The sequence below is a fragment of the Diabrotica virgifera genome, chromosome 4, assembly GCF_917563875.1.
Source record: "Diabrotica virgifera virgifera chromosome 4, PGI_DIABVI_V3a".
NCBI classification, from domain to species: domain Eukaryota; kingdom Metazoa; phylum Arthropoda; class Insecta; order Coleoptera; family Chrysomelidae; genus Diabrotica; species Diabrotica virgifera.
Window position 1 is genome coordinate 32,043,625 of NC_065446.1, and position 18,123 is coordinate 32,061,747.

An 18,123-nucleotide genomic window follows, 5' to 3' on the forward strand; every position below is an offset into this window, starting at 1 on the left:
GACGATGCTGTGGCCAAATACCCAAGTAGGTGGAGGCCAATAAACTAAAGAAGAAGAAGAAGAATATACTTACATATAACCCTCCCACATCACTGATACATAGAGGTATATATTAACATAGAGGGAGCCTATCTTCCGCGCTTCCTGACGACAAGATCTCATGGACTGGATTGCTGCATCTCTTTCTAACACATTTTATCGAAAATCTATGATGACATTCAGTGTGAAGATAGGCACGGAAGAGGAGGACAACTGTAGCAGCTTTACTATGCGTAAGAGTGAAACAACACTAATCCAAATAAAAAAGATGGTGTCGTCACTTCGCTTTGACTGACACTCTCTCTATGCTAATATATAACTCTATGATATAGCCATATAAAAAAACTAATGTAAAACTATGTGACGTCACGGGCCGTCTGAACTACTTTAAAATAAAGAAGACTTTAAATTTGTATTTCTAAGTTATTATGAGTTTTTGAAGCGGGAAATTTTGGAAATCTCATTTTTATACAAAACTGAACATTATTATGTAATAAAAAAAAATGTGCAAGTTCCCCTTTATCTAAAAATTTCAAAGTTGCCAAGGTAGGTAGATATTCTTTAAACATTTATTGATGAAATCCCAAAGAGTTTTTTGTACGACACTGTAGTATAAAGTGAGGACGTTTGAGTTGCCATAAATTCATTATCTCGAGAATGGGCAAATTTCAAAAGAAATCCTCAGACAGGTCGATTTTTATTTTTAAATTAGGACTTTTTGGCATATATATATAATACTAGTGACGTCATCCATCTGAGCGTGATGACGTAATTTATCATTTTTTTTAAATGAGAGTAGGGGTTGTGTGATAGCTCATTTGAAAGGTTATTTAATTCTCTATTCACTAATATAAACATTAACATAATTATTTATATAGGGTGTACAAAAAAAATTTTTTTTATTAATTTAACTTTGATTAAATTTGACAAATAGGAAATTTTTTTTTGTGCACCCTGTATAAATAATTTTGTTAATGTTTATATTACTGAATAGAGAATTAAATAACCTTTCAAATGAGCTATTACACAACACCTACTCTCATTTAAAAAAATCATCGATTACGTCATCACGCTCAGATGGATGACATCACTAGTATTATATATATGAAAAAAAGTCCTAATTTAAAAATAAAAATCGACCTGTCTGAGGATTTCTCTTGAAATTTGCCCATTCTCGAGATAATGAATTTATGCCAACTCAAACGTCCTCACTTATACTACAGTGTCGCGCCCGCTTGGTTATCAATTAAAAAACAAAGGGGTTTCCGATATTGTATTGCAAAAAACTCTTTGGGATTTCATCAATAAATGTTTACAGAATATCTATCTACCTTGGCAACTTTGAAATTTTTAGATAAATGTCCGATTTAGGGTTAAAAATGGCCGATTTCGCAATTTTCAAAATTTTCAATCGCTTATATCACAAAAACTATTAACTTAAGAGAAAAATCACTAAAGACATTTTCTGTTTGGAATGATTCAAAAAACCTAAAAAAAATTTGTTCGATGCAAAAAAAATAATTTTAGGAAAAACCCCTAATCTTTCCCCTCGCCTGGCAAGGTCTTATACTCTTCAGAATCGCCTGTCATTGTACACATTTCTTCTAACTGACTTACTCAAACACATACTTAAATTTAAACCTTACAGGAGAAAGTTTATTTTACCCCTAAACTATGCACTTTTCGATTCACTTGATAGATACACGTGCAGGGCTGATGCCTGCCAGGTCATGGTTTTTAGCCTTGGTGTGCTATGAATTATCACTAGACAAATTTCTAGCCTTACAGGACGACCGTTAGTCGGAGGGTTCACTAGCTCTTAGACTATAACAATGAATATGACCTAAATTACATTTTTACTACTTATATACAAAGATCCAATACTTTCACTGAAAATACTGACACGTTTTGAATACACAATTAACATATTTTTATTGTGAATCTTTTATGATGGTGCCGATATTTTCCGTATTTTATTCTTAATTTGCTCATTGAAGTTATTCTGCTTGATTTCGTGATATTCCTCCTGATCCATTTTGATTGTCGTTTCCTTAAGAATATTGTTTTTTGGAAAGTTTTTCTTAATTGGAACGTTAAGGAATTTTTTGGTGCCATCTGATAAAGAGTACAATAATTTTCTTATCGGTGGCGATATGTACACGTTATCCACATCTTCTAAACGGGTTGGTTTTGTGAGTAAGGATATGATTAAACCTATTAGTATCGTTGTTATAAATCCTATGCCAGAGTACCAAATGTAAGATATTCTATAGAGCACAAATACTGGTTCTCTGAAATAGAAATTAAATTTTTATTAATGCAATACTAAAAAACTTTTCAAAACTGATAACCGACAATACGATAAACTTGTTTATGGAAAGTGATTAATACAGATTACAAAATTCGTACTAAAATATGAAAATTAATCAAAGAGATTACAAATCCTTTAGACATTAAAAGTTTAATCACTTGCTGCCCTAGTGCCATCATGTGAACAAGTCAAATCATAGCTCAAATAATGTTACCTAGGGCGTATTAAATGGAATATTTTAAACATCCTTGCTTAAGTTAGCATTTTTAATCGATGTTTCCTTGACGGATTACTTTTAAAGGGTTTTTACCCACATATTTTTGTAATATTATATCTTGGTGGTTAGCATGTTAGATCACGTACCTAAGCACTGATGATGATTGGTCAACCAATTGAAAACTAGTTCTGTGATAGCTTTTTTTAGGGATTTAGGTAGCCCTTTTTAGGGATTTTAAAAATATACCTTTTATAAAGGATTTTATTGTTTTTTGTATTATATGGTATACAGCCAACTACAGGAAATCTTTTTCCTTGTGGATTTTTAAAAGTAGATTCACGCATATCAAGCATAATAGGCCAATATGTCTAAAAGTTGTAGTAATTCTTCTAAAAATTACTTATGACAATAGTGCACTTTTTTTTACTAGGATCTGTTACTTGAGTCTCAACTGCACTATGTTTCCGATTGAAATTTGTATTCCGATTTGTAATCAGAAAATATAGAGAACATGCTTTAAAGAAACTATTAATGTACTTTATTAATAATATAGTGTCTTACCTCTCAATAAAATACTCTGGTTCTAAATTGAATGTTATATTTAGACACGAACAATTTGCAATACTGGTTGGTTTCATTTCTTCCCCAAGTTCTCCATTAGCGATAGCAACTTGTTGTCCAACACACATAAAAGTTATCAAAGCTGCTGCAATTGTACTTCCAAATAGAGCACCCTAAAAAATTATGAGATGTTTAGTTATTATGTTTCTTTTATGAGAAGCTGATACATTGTCATAATGAAGATAGCGAAAATTCGTAATTAAACCCTCCTACGCACATCCCGACTTAACCACCCAACTGTCGTTGTCTAGCCGTTGGACCCGACGGTTGGTATGTGTATAGGCTTGTCACGGTAAAAAAAGTACCTACATGTCAATTATTTCCCCAGTTCTTAAAGAGAAACATAGATTCACGAGCTCCAAGAGTGCAAGACAAATAATGACTAATCTGGTGCTAAGTCGTAATATTGCTGTTGATGGAATGGATATTTAGCGGACTGCGTCATATAAGTACTTCCATCCACCCAATGGCACTACAGCCCAAACCGGGCCTTAACCTCCTTCAGCAAACTTCTCCAATAATTTCGATTCACTGCTGTTCTTTTCCATGAACGCGTTTTTAGAAGATTTTTGGCATCCTCATCTACTTCGTCTTCACATCTCTTTTGTGGTCTTCCAACAGGTCTTTTTTTTTAATAATATTTATTTCGAAAAATTGTACATATATGTTATATGAGAAAATATTAACCTTGAACTAGCTTAAGTTCGCCGACTTCATATTTCATCATCCCATTCCCATAGAAACCGCTGAGCACGCAGTAGATGAACTTTGTACGAACCGTTGGTCAATTCTCATGGGAACAGCGATTCAGCACTTCATACCAAACCTATAAATTGCCATTTTCAGATGCCGGGACCACTCTTAGCTGCAACTTCGACCAGTCCAGTTATTGTAGTCATTTTAAATTAATTTAACTTTGTACTATTATGTAAACTTATTGTGTAACAAATAAAATCTTTTTTTAAAAAGTCAAATACGTGATCAGTGATCTAACAATTGGCGCAGTCAGTAGGATCCGTTTAACGTTGCTAGAACACGTGTATACTCACTGGCAGCGGCGGATTCTTATCCCTTAACGGATCAAAGAATCTACGGAAGTCCTCACTCCTGTGAACTACGGAAGGAACACCCAGTGAAGCCCCTGGTAGCCGATCAGAGAGAACAAGACGACCCTTAAAGAAGAAAGCATCTCCGAACAACCTCACTCCTGTGATCTACGGAAGGAACACCTAGTGAAGCCCCTGGTAGCTGAGCAGAGAGAACAAGGCGTCCCGATGTTCTTCTTTATGTAAGTGGATTTTGAATCATCTCGTTAATAATTTTGTTTTAATAATTTACGAAATTGACTATACTGCAAGTCAATTATTAATCAAGATACATAAAAAAAAAAATAAAATACAATTTGATTATCTAATATTTGGAAGTATTAATATTGACATTTTTCTTTATACTATTTTATACTGATATTTTATTGACATATTTTTATTACTTGGTATATTTCTACCATATTTTATTGACATATTTTTACTTGCTATATTTTTGGTATATTTTCTCTTGATATTTTATTGATATATTTGACACATTTTTATTGATATATTATTTGATATTTTTATTGATACATTTTGTCTCTATATAACATTTTTATTTTTATTGATACATTTTGCCCTTTATATACCACTACATATTTTTTTTTCTCCCTTACATACAGATATTTTATATTTCTCCAGACTTCTTTTTTTTCATATTCGTTTAAAAATATCCCGCAAAATGCCCGAGACACGTTCCCAAACTCAACAAGAAATCGAACCATATAAGCTTTCGGAAATTTTTTCCATTATCCCAGAATTTGAAGGCGATCCGATTTCTCTTTCAACATTTTTAGATGCGTGCGACTGTGCTATTAAGATGGCTACAGGCGATCAGCGCGTTCTTTTAACGATTCACATAAAAAATAAACTCAAAGGTAAAGCTGCACAGCTTATTAATTCTAGAAAACCACTTTCTTATAAAGAAATAAAACAATTACTAAATCTACATTTCGGAGACAGTAGAGACCTGACCTCCTTAATACAAGACTTACAAAGACTAAGACAACTATCTAACGAATCTCCTCTAACTTTCTTTAATCGCTTACAAGTTTTGAATGCAAAAATGTACGCCTCGATCCAAATTGCAGATTTATCCGCAGAACAAAAAACCGCCCAATGTGACTTAATCGATACCATGGCCCTAAACACACTTTTAACCGGTTTAGAACCTCGTCTAGGACAAATTATTAGGGCTAGTAACCCTAAAGATCTCCTTGAAGCAAGCAATCGTATCCGACGCGAACTTCAATTGTCATATTTTGAAGAACAAAAATCCAATTCTAAGACAACTATTCCTAAACCCTCTCAGCCAATGAGAAGACCCTCGTCTCAATTTACAAAATGCACAAATTGTGGCCGAATAGGTCATCAAAATTTTGAATGCCGTTCTTCCCGTTTCGTACAACCAAATCAATCTTTTTCTAGGCCTAACGGTTTTCAAAACCAATATAATAATGGACCTAACAACTATCAAAACAATCAAAACCCTAATAGGAATCAATATTCCTCCAACAATCCAAATTTCAACCAACAGAGACCTTCCTTTTCATCTCAAAATCAAAATCAAAATCGTCCATCCGTTATTCAAAGAAACCCAAATTTTCAAAGGGCACATGTTCTAAATGAATACCCTGATGAAATGACGACTAACTATTATACAGACGATTACTATACAGATAATAATTATTATAATACCGATAACTACGAAAACTATGAAACAGATTATTATACAGAAAATAATCCACAAACAGATAACTTTTACGAAACCAATAACACACTCGACACAGAAAATTATCAGGATTTTCTTTCACTTCAGAATCAAAATCATCCTCCCAACCATACGAACCATTCAACGGATATTACGAATATCCAAGAACAAATCCAGGCACTCAACTTAGACAATTTTCATCCGGATCTCAATTTTCCCGAACAAAGGTTCCTGTAACCCCATTTCATACCATGAGTTCCAAAAATTTATATTACATTAACGATGCTACCAACACTTTTAAACTTTTAATCGACACAGGTGCTGGAATCACTGTTTTCAAAGAAAACACAGCACGCAATTATCATAATAGATTTACTGAAAACGTTACTATCCAAGGTATAACCGATCAAAAATTGTTAATAACAGAATCTGTCCTTATTCCTTTCACTGACGATAATCCCCACAAAGTCTTTATTTTCAATTTAGACATTGACTTCGATGGCATAATAGGCCTAGACTTTCTAGATCATTATGAATGCGTAATAGATCTCAAATCCCGACAGTTGCATACAAATTTTAAAACTCTCACCCTTCACAAGGTAGGACACGATACAAACACACCTCCTAAAGACATATCACCGACACACCCTACGGAAACAAGACAAAACGAACCTAAAATAAAAATTAAACCAGATTCTAAACAGGAATCAAATTTAAAATACCAAAACCCTATGAATGAAAAATACACTATCGTAAATAACCGAGATCAAGACAAAAATCTTGAAAGACCGGAGAGAAAACGAATAAAAGGAAAAAACATAATTACCATTGACAGCCGGACCGAACAAATATGCAGACTAAAATGCAACTTATCAAATACAGATGCCATATTATCAGCTCAAGAAATAGAAAAAGTTAGATTACCTCATGCATTAGTCCATGTAGACGAAAATGGAGAATTCTTAACTTCCGTCCTAAATGCTAATGCTATGCCGAAGACAATCGAATTTTCAGACATTTCAATTGAACCTTTCAAAAATTCGGAGACAATCCTAGCCTACAACGGAAATGATTTTGGAGAACCCGTAGTAGATAGAACAAGAATAATTAAAGAACAACTAAGAATTGATCACCTAAATTGCGAAGAACAAGAACTGATTTTAGATATCTGTACTGAATATGCAGATATATTTTATGTCGAAGGCGACAAATTGACTTTCACAAACGAAATCAAGCACAAAATCGATACAAACAACGCTAAACCTATCTTCACTAAATCCTATAGATATCCTCAAATACATAAGGAAGAGGTAAAGACGCAAATTAATAAAATGTTAGAAGAAGGAATAATCCAGAAAAGCGTGTCGCCATATTCGAGTCCAGTCTGGGTTGTACCGAAGAAATTGGATGCCTCAGGGAAACAAAAATGGCGAGTTGTTATTGATTATCGCAAGCTTAACGAACTGACAGTACAAGACCGTTATCCTTTACCACAAATATCAGAACTATTAGACCAATTAGGAAGATGCCAATACTTCACAACACTAGATTTAGCGTCTGGATTTCACCAGATTGAAATAGAGCCACAAGACATCCAGAAAACGGCCTTTTCCGTCGAAAATGGGCATTATGAATTTGTCCGCATGCCATTCGGACTAATGAATGCTCCATCTACTTTCCAAAGAGTAATGGACAACATCCTCTTGGGAATACAAAACGAAAGATGCCTAGTATACATGGATGACATAATTATCTACTCACCCACTATCCATGATCACATGTCACGACTAACGGAAGTTTTTAAAAGGTTACGAAAAGCAAATTTAAAAATACAGCCGGACAAATGCGAATTTTTAAGAAAAGAAGTGGCATATTTGGGCCATCTTGTAACAGAAAATGGTGTAAAAACAAATCCAGCAAAAATTTCTTGCATCAAAAACTTCCCGGAACCAAAGAACACCAAAGAAATAAAATCATTTTTAGGCTTAGCCGGTTACTACAGAAGATTTATTCCAAATTTTGCAAAAATTTCTAAACCACTTACGAAACTACTCCAGAAAGACGTACCTTTTATCTTTAATTCTGAATGCAAAGAAGCCTTTAACGAACTCAAAAATATTCTAACATCAGATCCAATACTCATATATCCGAATTTTGAGGAACCATTTTTACTAACAACTGACGCTAGTGCATTCGCAATTGGAGCCGTTCTATCACAAGGCCCTATAGGAAAAGATTTACCCATAGCTTATGCCTCTAGAACATTATGCGGTGCAGAAACAAAATATTCAACCATAGAGAGAGAGTTACTAGCTATCGTATGGGCAGTCAAACATTTTAGACCATATCTTTTTGGCCGAAAATTTACACTTATTACCGATCATCGACCCCTTACATGGCTTTTCTCGATAAAAGATCCCGGAAGCCGATTAGCGCGTTGGCGCCTAAAACTCGAAGAATACAATTATAAAATAGAACATCGTGCAGGAAAAATAAACAGAAACGCTGATGCCCTCTCAAGGATTAAGATTAACCATTTTAAGGATTGTGCAAACTTTCAATCGAAAATCACATTACATGCATCGAATGAAGACGACACGGACACACAAGAAACCGAGGAAGACAACGATGAAGAAGATATAGAAAAAATGTCCGAGGAACTTGACAAGTTTATCGAACTTTATAGAACTAAGTCGATAATCGATTATTCTAAAGTTGAAATATCGAATACGGACTTATTAGACAAATCTAACAAAAATATTGTTACCTTTTTCTGGCAAAATAAACTTGAAGAACTTCACGAGAAAATAATGAATGACATATTCGAAGAAAACATGGAATATAGTAACAGAAGAATTAATATTGTACACAGCAAAACAGTAAAAGATCGAAAATATTTTATTATACCATTACCTTTTGATCCCGAACGAGTAATATTACACCTGTTCCTTGTACTTTTTGCAAATAAAGATCAATTCGATGAATCAAAAATATATTGTGTCGAAAATAATCTCGAACTACCTATTCTAGAGATATTTTCTTATATTTTTGCTGACAAAGAATTAAAATTAAGAATCTGTCAAAATATAATTAAAACAGCCAGCGAAGACGAAATCCCTCAAATTTTAGATCATTACCATTGTGGTAAAAATAATTTACACCGTGGAATAAACGAAACTGTCAGAAGAATAAAACAAAAATATAATTGGAAAAATTTAACAAAAGATGTAGAGAAATTTGTAAAAGCATGTGAAATTTGCCAAAAAGTTAAAATTTGTAGAAAAAACTTAAGTGGACCACTAGTCATAACAGAAACTCCAAAAACACCATTCGAAAGAATCAATATGGACATATTCGAATACCCAACTAGAAATTATGCATTAACTATTCGTGACGAACTGACAAAATTCACACAAGCCTATCCTTTAGAAGACAAAAGAGCAGTAACAGTAGCCAAGACACTTTTACTCTTCTTTCAACACTATGGAACACCATTAAGAATTCATTGCGACTGCGGTCGAGAATTCGAGAATGCTATAATCAAAGACCTATGCGAATTATACGACATCAAACTAACATTTTCTAGTGTTAACCATCCACAATCTAATGGATCCGTAGAGAGATTTCATGCCACACTCTCAGAAATGATTAGAGCAAATCAAGCCGAAAACCCAAACGATCATCCCTTCACTATACTTCCTTATGCAATAATATGCTATAACAACACAAAAAATAAAACTCACGGTTTTACACCATATGAACTTATATTTGGGCACACTGCAGGCCGTCCACCAGAAACTCTATACAATCAAAAAACACTAATGAGTAAATATATTCGAGACCTAAATAATCGCATGGAATATTTTTACAAAGTAGCCAGAGCAAAAACAGAGAGACAGAAAGAAAAGGCGAAAGTAAGATTTGACGAAAATATTTCAGCGCAAAGACCTGATTTTAAAATTGGTGACAAAGTTTACGTAAAAGAATCCCAAATTAAATCAAAATCAGAAAATCTTTTTAATGGACCTTTCGAAATTCAAGAAATTTTTACAAATTCCGCAATTATCCTTAACCCCAAAACTAACCAAACCTCTAAAGTAAATTTTGACAGACTAAAACCTTATTTTGAATAATTTTCCTTTACAGATTCTATGGACTCCTTTCTATCGTCCAATCCCAAATTCTCCTCACTCCCATTAATAACACAATTGGAATATTTTTCCATGAAAAAGGAACTATACGAATATCTAACGACAAATGGACTTTACTTGTTTACAAAGAATTATTGCCTATCAAAACTACAATATCCAACAATGACAAAATTTTGGAAAACCTATTAGAAAAATTTATTAACGTGGATACACCGAGAAAACTTGCCTTTCAAGCCGAAGTACAGACACATGTTAGTCTGCTAAAACAAATCTCAAACTCCGTTAACTTAAAATATAAAGAGATAACCTCTGACACAGTACCTTATAATAAACGCGTAAAACGCGGTTTAGTAAATGGTATTGGAACAATATGGAAATCCATTACTGGAAATTTGGACGCCTCTGACGGCGAATACTTTAATAAATGTATAAATAAGATAAACTCCGATGAAACTCAAATTGAAAATCTCTTAAAAAATCAAATATCTGTTACCACTTCAATTATAAAAACTTTGAACACTACTATTCAAAAATTGCAAATAGACGAAGAAACCTTTAACAACGACTTAAAAACTATAGAGACTACACTTCTGGACATTAATAATGACATCTCCTTTTACCAAGCACAATTACAAATACTAGATTTATGTGAGTCCTTAATGGAAAGCTACGTATTTTTAGAAAATTATTTAAATGATATACTAAATTCTATCACATTCTCTCGCCTGCAAATTTTACATAGTTCTATTATTTCGCCCATAGACTTAATGGAAGCATTAAAAGAAATCTCACAGTCATTACAAAATAACGTTTTGCCTCTACCCACTTATATGTCAAATATAGCTCAGTATATTGACATAATAAAACTACAAGCTTATCAGCTTGATTCAAAAATTGTTTTCGTTCTCGAAATTCCGTTAGTTGATCCCGAAATCTTCACTTTGTATCAACTATATTCAATACCAATATTAGATAATCAAACTGGTTTTCATCATATACTTTCAACTGTTCATAAATACATAGCGCGAGATGATGATTCAATTTCATATGTCTTACCCACGGACACCGAAAAATGCAATCAAATCAGTCAAAACCAAAGAATGTGTACAGACATTCTTCCGTACCCCATAGACACCGATGCAATATGCGAAGCCCAGCTTTTGAAACCTCTCAGCAACTTGCCAAAAACTTGCCAGATGTCCATGCTCTTGGCACAAGGTTACAACGTTCAAGAAATTGACCGAAATTTATGGTTGCTAACCATTTCCGATCCATTACCAGTAACAATCAAATGTGCAAGAAAAGATGTCACTACACGAATAATCAAAACAAATTCAATCTTAAGATTAATTCCCGAATGTATTGCATTCATTGGCAGTACCAGAATTCATGCCAAAGACCAAATCGAGAAATGTACAAATATTACGTATAGAAGTCACCCAGTTAACGTACCCTACAGATGCTGTGACCACTTTGAGACAAAGAGTCACCTATCAAAATTGAAACCACTAAAACTCAGTAAGATCAACGTAGATGACTTAAATATTGCACAACACAAATTGGACCAATATTCGGAAGAACTGGACCATATCATGAGCCAATCATTCATCGAGGAACATTTACCCTTATTCACTATATCAACCTTATCCCTGATTATCATCCTAGCTATCTTATACCTTTGTTGTAAATATCGAACCAAAATATTTCCAAAAATTGCAATCTCCTTGTCCCAGGATCAGCCTCCAACTTCAGCACCACGCAGAAATTCCATTAGACAGAAATTTCAAAGCTTTACCTCCTTCAGAAGAAGACCCAATGTCCAACAAGAGAGCGAAGAAGAAGCAGAAACACCAATTACTCTGTAAAAGTCAAAGCAATGGCATTGACTTTTCACTAATAAGGGGAGCTGTTATATGAGAAAATATTAACCTTGAACTAGCTTAAGTTCGCCGACTTCATATTTCATCATCCCATTCCCATAGAAACCGCTGAGCACGCAGTAGATGAACTTTGTACGAACCGTTGGTCAATTCTCATGGGAACAGCGATTCAGCACTTCATACCAAACCTATAAATTGCCATTTTCAGATGCCGGGACCACTCTTAGCTGCAACTTCGACCAGTCCAGTTATTGTAGTCATTTTAAATTAATTTAACTTTGTACTATTATGTAAACTTATTGTGTAACAAATAAAATCTTTTTTTAAAAAGTCAAATACGTGATCAGTGATCTAACATATATATATATATATATATATATATATATATATATATATATATATACATAGACACATACATATACGCAGAGCGAAATATTCGTCAACATAAAAAAACTAAATTACAATTACAGAAATCCTGTTTTACTCTATGTTTTGAATTTTTTTTTGTGTCACTTTTGGGTGATTATTTTTTACAGTACTGCAAAATTCCCCCCACTTAGAAAATCCTTGTGACGGTTAAAATCGAAACGACTTATTCCTACACCACTAGGCCAAAAAGATGGATCATATAAAATATCTTTTTTCTTGAGAGATATCTGTTATGACAAACGCTTTTAATCGATTTTCATCCGATGGTAATTCCTTCACTTGTACTATTTCGTTACTCCACGTTATTTTTAATATACTTTTTAATCACCTCTTCAGTTGCGGCCCTTTTTACTCTATTTATGTAGAGCCATACTTTACGCTCCCCTCCTGAGAACTCCAATTCTTTATCATTGAAACTATTCCCCGTACCTATGTTTTTTCTTTGTCGTTTTCTTCTAACCACTGTTTGAAATTCTTCTCTAGTGTCTTCACGTTCTTCTGCGGATGTATCTTCGCTAACATTTTCCTTTTGTTCGCTATTTACCTTTTTTTGAGGTTCCTTCTTACCTTGTTCATGTTCCATTGGTAAAACGTTTGGTTTTCTTATATTTGATTGTACACTTCTTGGAGGCACTTGTCTGATAAAAGTTGGTACACTGCTGATAGGTGTAGTAGCCACTTCCGCGAAAGTTTGTTTACATTTGAGATTAGCATTTTCATGTTCCAAACTCCTAATCCTATCTAACAATAATTCGTTATTTAGGGCTAAAATTTTATTTTTATCCTTTACTTCATCGACCAGTTCCCTTAAATACTTGTTTTCAACTGCTAACACTAATTGTTTATCGTTTTTGTCGTCCGGTTTTTTCACCACTTGACAACATGTTATTTTAGTTTCATCCAAAAACTTGATTTCTGGACACCTTTTTGCGCAACTTTGGTGATAAATCGATAAACAATTTATACACACACATACTGAGTACTTTTTTGTATTACACTTGCCACTATTATTATTATTTTTATCACCATCTTCCGACACACAATCATCGTCGGCCGCCATGTTGTTGCCAATTTTCCTTGCATTTAGCAATTTTCTGGGGATTTTATTCTCATGCATGCGGACCACGTGCCCTGCCTACCGTAATTTTTGCAGTTTAGTGTATTGTTCAAGTGTTGGTTCGCTATATTGTTCGTATATTTTATTATTAGGTATATCTAATTCGCCAGTTGTTATTTTCACTTATTGGGCCCAGTATCCTACGTAATATTTTTCTTCCTACGTATCCTACGTATCATCTAATATTTAAACATGTCTAATGCAGTGGCAGCTTTCTGTGTTATAACCCACGTTTCACATGCATAACTTACTATGGACCTGATTATTGTATTATAAACCCGGAGTTTTGTTTTCCGGCGTATGTCTCGCGATTTGAATATGTGGCCCATCGCGAAATAGGCTGTATTTGCCAGCATAAGCCTTCTATTTATTTCCGGTTCTTCGTCATTGTTTGCGACCAGGTCCATTCCTAAGTACGTGAATATTCGTATTGCGACGGGAATACGTCGTATTGGACATGCAATTTGGTTGGACATAGATAACCAGACATGTGAGCTCCCAAGTCGTAGAGGATTAGCCTGGGCAGCGTTTATTAAATTAAACTATGTATTTAAATAGGACCTACCCATATGCCTCAAAAGGAAAATCTTTGACCAGTGTGTGTTACCTGCACTCACTTATGAGCGGAAACAATGTAGTATACAAGATTCGTGTGACTCAGAGGGCTATGGAGTTCCACCAGATGATGGGCGTCTATCTAAGAAACCGAATCCCAAACGAAGAAATACCTTGTAGAACAAAAACAACAGACACCATCGAAGAAATCACAGCGCTAAAATGAAATTGGGTGAAATTCAGACAACCAAAGGCTAAATTTATTGTTGAATGAGGCCCGGATAAGAAGCACTCGGTACCGTTGATTGAATACCCGAATTGATTCGGGTATTCAGTCAACGGCACTACGGAACAGAGGACGCCCACCAATCGGATAGGCTGACGTCTTGAAGCGTCAGTGATTGGATGCAAGCTGCACAAGACAGAGATAGATACAAAGAGCTGAGGAAGTTGATGATAATGATTGAGGGAGAGAGTTGTTTATGATTATGATGATGATGAAATAAGCTACTGATATTTGAAAGAAAGGTTCTGAAATAATATTTTGCCCTCAAAGAGACGAAGCAACAGAAAATTGTAATGCTATGGCGCAATGCTAAATTGGCGACAGCATGGTGGTGACAACATAATCAGACATATGGTAGGGGAGAGTTGGACAAAACGGGATACCATTCTTGTTTACTTTTACTACGGAAAATATGTTAAAGAAATTATCATAATATTATTTTTTATAGGTATAACATTTATTGCAGCACACAAAACACATATATTTAGCTATTTTTAATAACTGGAAAATAGTAAAAAAAAAATATTTATTAAAGTCCTACACATCCCGTTTTATCCAACCGCGGTCGGATAAAACGGGATAGGTTTATAATATTTAATTTTTTGTATAAAATTATCTAAAACTTAATTTATGTCTAAATTAATAGTCCAGGGCGGATCTGTTTTGAGATGGACGTTGATAGGTGACTCAAATTTTTTTGCAGAAATTGCTTGAAAATAAATCAAATTAATAATATTTGAGTTATCCTCTCTCTCAAAAAGGTCCGGAGCATTGTTTAAATAATCAAAATGTCAAAAATTGAAGGAAAAATTCGATTTTTTTCTTCGTTTTTTGATTATAACTTTAAAAGTACCTATTCATTTCCGAGAAAAGTTGTACTGACATAAAAGTTGCGTATTTAAATTTTCTACAATATAAAATTGGTTAAAAATTTAAAAAATAGTCACCCTAGTTGCAAAATAGCAATAATTGCGAAAAAACCATACAAAAACAAGTATTCGCATTTTACGTTTTTCAACCATTTATGATACACTTAGGACCTTCATATTTCACCCAGAAAAACTTAATAATACAGTAAAACAATACTGTAAATTTCTTTAAGATCGGTTTAACAGATTTTGCAAAATAAATTTTGCAATCCAGCTTTTGCAAAAAAAATTAATTTTTTCAAAATGCTACAGGACTGAAAATAAAGCAGATAGCAAGTTAAAAATTTTTTTTGCTTATAGAAGTGTACTGTACCTTTCATTTGCAATTTTCAAAATTAAAATCGATTAATTACCACGGCGTCAGAAAATTTTTGAAATAAACAATAATTTTTGGTGCTACGCGCAGGACAGCGGTGTTCGATTCACACAAGTTGATTTCCACCAAAATGTCTTCCAATCTTTATCTAATATATTATTTTCTTACTCTATATTTTGTTGTATTTTAATATTTTAATTCCACAAAAATCAAACTAATTTTATTGTTGTTTGTGAAATATTGTTTAAACAATTGCATATGTTTAAAAATAATAAACTTTTATTATTTAAGTTAAAATATATGAACAAAGAAAGTTTTTGCTAATAAAATTGTTATATCAAAGGATAGAGTATGTGTTTTTATTTTGCAATAAACAAATTTATTTATTTATATCGAAATGTAATAAAAATTAAAATGTATCAATCATTATCAAAGGTCATTGGAATGCCCAATCAGAGCAAACTATCCGCTGTCCTGCGCGTAGCACCAATAATTAATGTTTATTTAAAAAAATTCCTGACGCCGTGGTGTTAATCGATTTTAATTTTGTAAAATTGCGAATGAAAGGTACAGTACACTTCTATATGCAAAAAAATTTTCAATTTGCTATCTGCTTTATTTTCAGTCCTGTAACATTTTGAAAAAATGAATTTTTTTTACGAAAGCTGGATTGCAAAATTTATTTTGCAAAATCTATTTAATCGATCTTAATGAAATTTACAGTATTGTTTTATTGTATCATAAAGTTTTTCAGGGTGAAATATGAAGGTCCTAAGTGTAGCATAAATGGTTGAAAAACGTAAAATACGAATACTTGTTTTTGTATGTATTTTTCACAATAATTGCTATTTTGCAACAAGGGTGACTATTTTTTAAATTTTTAACCAATTCTATATTGTAGCAAATTTAATTACGCAACTTTTATGTTAGTACAACTTTTCTCGGAAATGAATAATTTTAACGTTATAATTAAAAAACCAAGAAAAAAATCGAATTTTTCCTTAATTTTTTGACATTTTGATTATTTAAACAATGTTCCGGACCTTTTTGAGAGGGAGGATAACTCAAATATTATTATTTGATTTATTTTCAAGCAATTTCTGCAAAAAAATTTGAGTCACCTCTCAACGTCCAAATGTACTAATATTTTTACAGATGCGCCCTGGTCTATAAGTAGACATTAAACTGTATAGTAAAATTTACTCTTGAAAGAATAATATCTTCAGTAGTCAGAAACTTAAAAATAGGTGTTTTTTATGTTTTATGGCAAAATGAGAAATAAGACCTTTTATTTAGGACTAGGTACGTATATCACAACAAAAGTCACATAAAAATATGTTGTTCTTCTCTGCGGTATGAGAAAACGCTTCATATCTCTATTTAAAAAATTAATAGGCCAACAAATAAATAGGTACCTAGATAAAACGGAACATAAGAAACTGTATCCCATTTTATCCAACTCATAAGTGTCCCGTTTTGTCAAACTCAGACATTTTTCAAAACAAAAATGGCTGCTGCCTAAATGTGAAAGTAAAATTAGGTAGAATACACATGAGAATATTCGTTAATGACTGCTTAATTAAATGTAATAGTCACCGGAATTATATTTTTATATATTGTAGGCAGTAGTGGTATCTGGCAGTATAATGTAGAAAACAACAAACTTAAAAGTACAAAGTATCAAAAAAATAGAGTCAAACAATTCTAAACACAACAACTTTTCATCAAATAGTGGCCTCGAGGTAAAACGAACTGAGAATGTTAAAATGACGATTGTATAACAAGTTTCCGTCGTTGTCCGATTGATAGCACCACTAATTGGGTCTCTAGGCTAGGTATCCCGTTTTATCCGACTATCCCGTTTTATCCACCCTACTTCTACCAGATGGTAGAAGATCAGTAAGCCGTTCCAAAAACAGTTGGAAGGATGATGTCGAAGCAGATTTATCTACGATCGAGGTATAACAATGGGATATGATAAAACAATATCTCAGAAGATAAAGGGCGGTAGATGTGACCAAGACTTACCCCGATTTGTGACGTCAGTAAAGAAAGAAACAAGAGCCAGCATGTGGATAAAGACAAAGAACGACAATGATCTATTTAAATTAAATAAGTCACACCAGTTTTTACATAAGTAATACCAACACCTATTTTTATTATTCCATTCACTTCCAACATTGGTTTTGTACTAATCAATTGATCTCTGATATCATTAATATTTTATAATATGTAATTTCAAGAAACAATGTTTAAATTAACGATCATGTAAAACAAAAAATGATAAATAATATCACAAACCTTTGAATTTGCCCATGGAAACATCATTCCTAAGGTAAACAATCCAAGTGTTACTCCTCCTACCATTCCATTAAAACTTATAGCAATTTGCATAACACTACCACAATTAGCTACCACAAATACCTAAAAATATAAATGTTTTTTGAATATGTTTTGATAAATTCAATCTTTTTTT

General features: G+C 33.1%; 1 protein-coding gene across 2 annotated transcripts in view; it reads right to left on the reverse strand.

Moving 5' to 3' along the window:
* Positions 1-1,943: 1,943 nt before the first annotated feature.
* LOC114327886 (sodium-coupled monocarboxylate transporter 2) overlaps positions 1,944-18,123 on the reverse strand; it is a 123,075-nt gene continuing 106,895 nt past the window's right edge. For both annotated transcript variants that reach the window (XM_050648123.1, XM_050648122.1), the window contains exons 10-12: positions 17,949-18,071; positions 3,129-3,301; positions 1,944-2,330 (exon numbers count right to left, since the gene is read on the reverse strand). In XM_050648123.1, the coding sequence (XP_050504080.1) occupies positions 1,985-2,330; positions 3,129-3,301; positions 17,949-18,071 (642 nt within the window). In that variant the 3' untranslated portion in view covers positions 1,944-1,984. The remainder of the gene's footprint in view (positions 2,331-3,128; positions 3,302-17,948; positions 18,072-18,123) is intronic.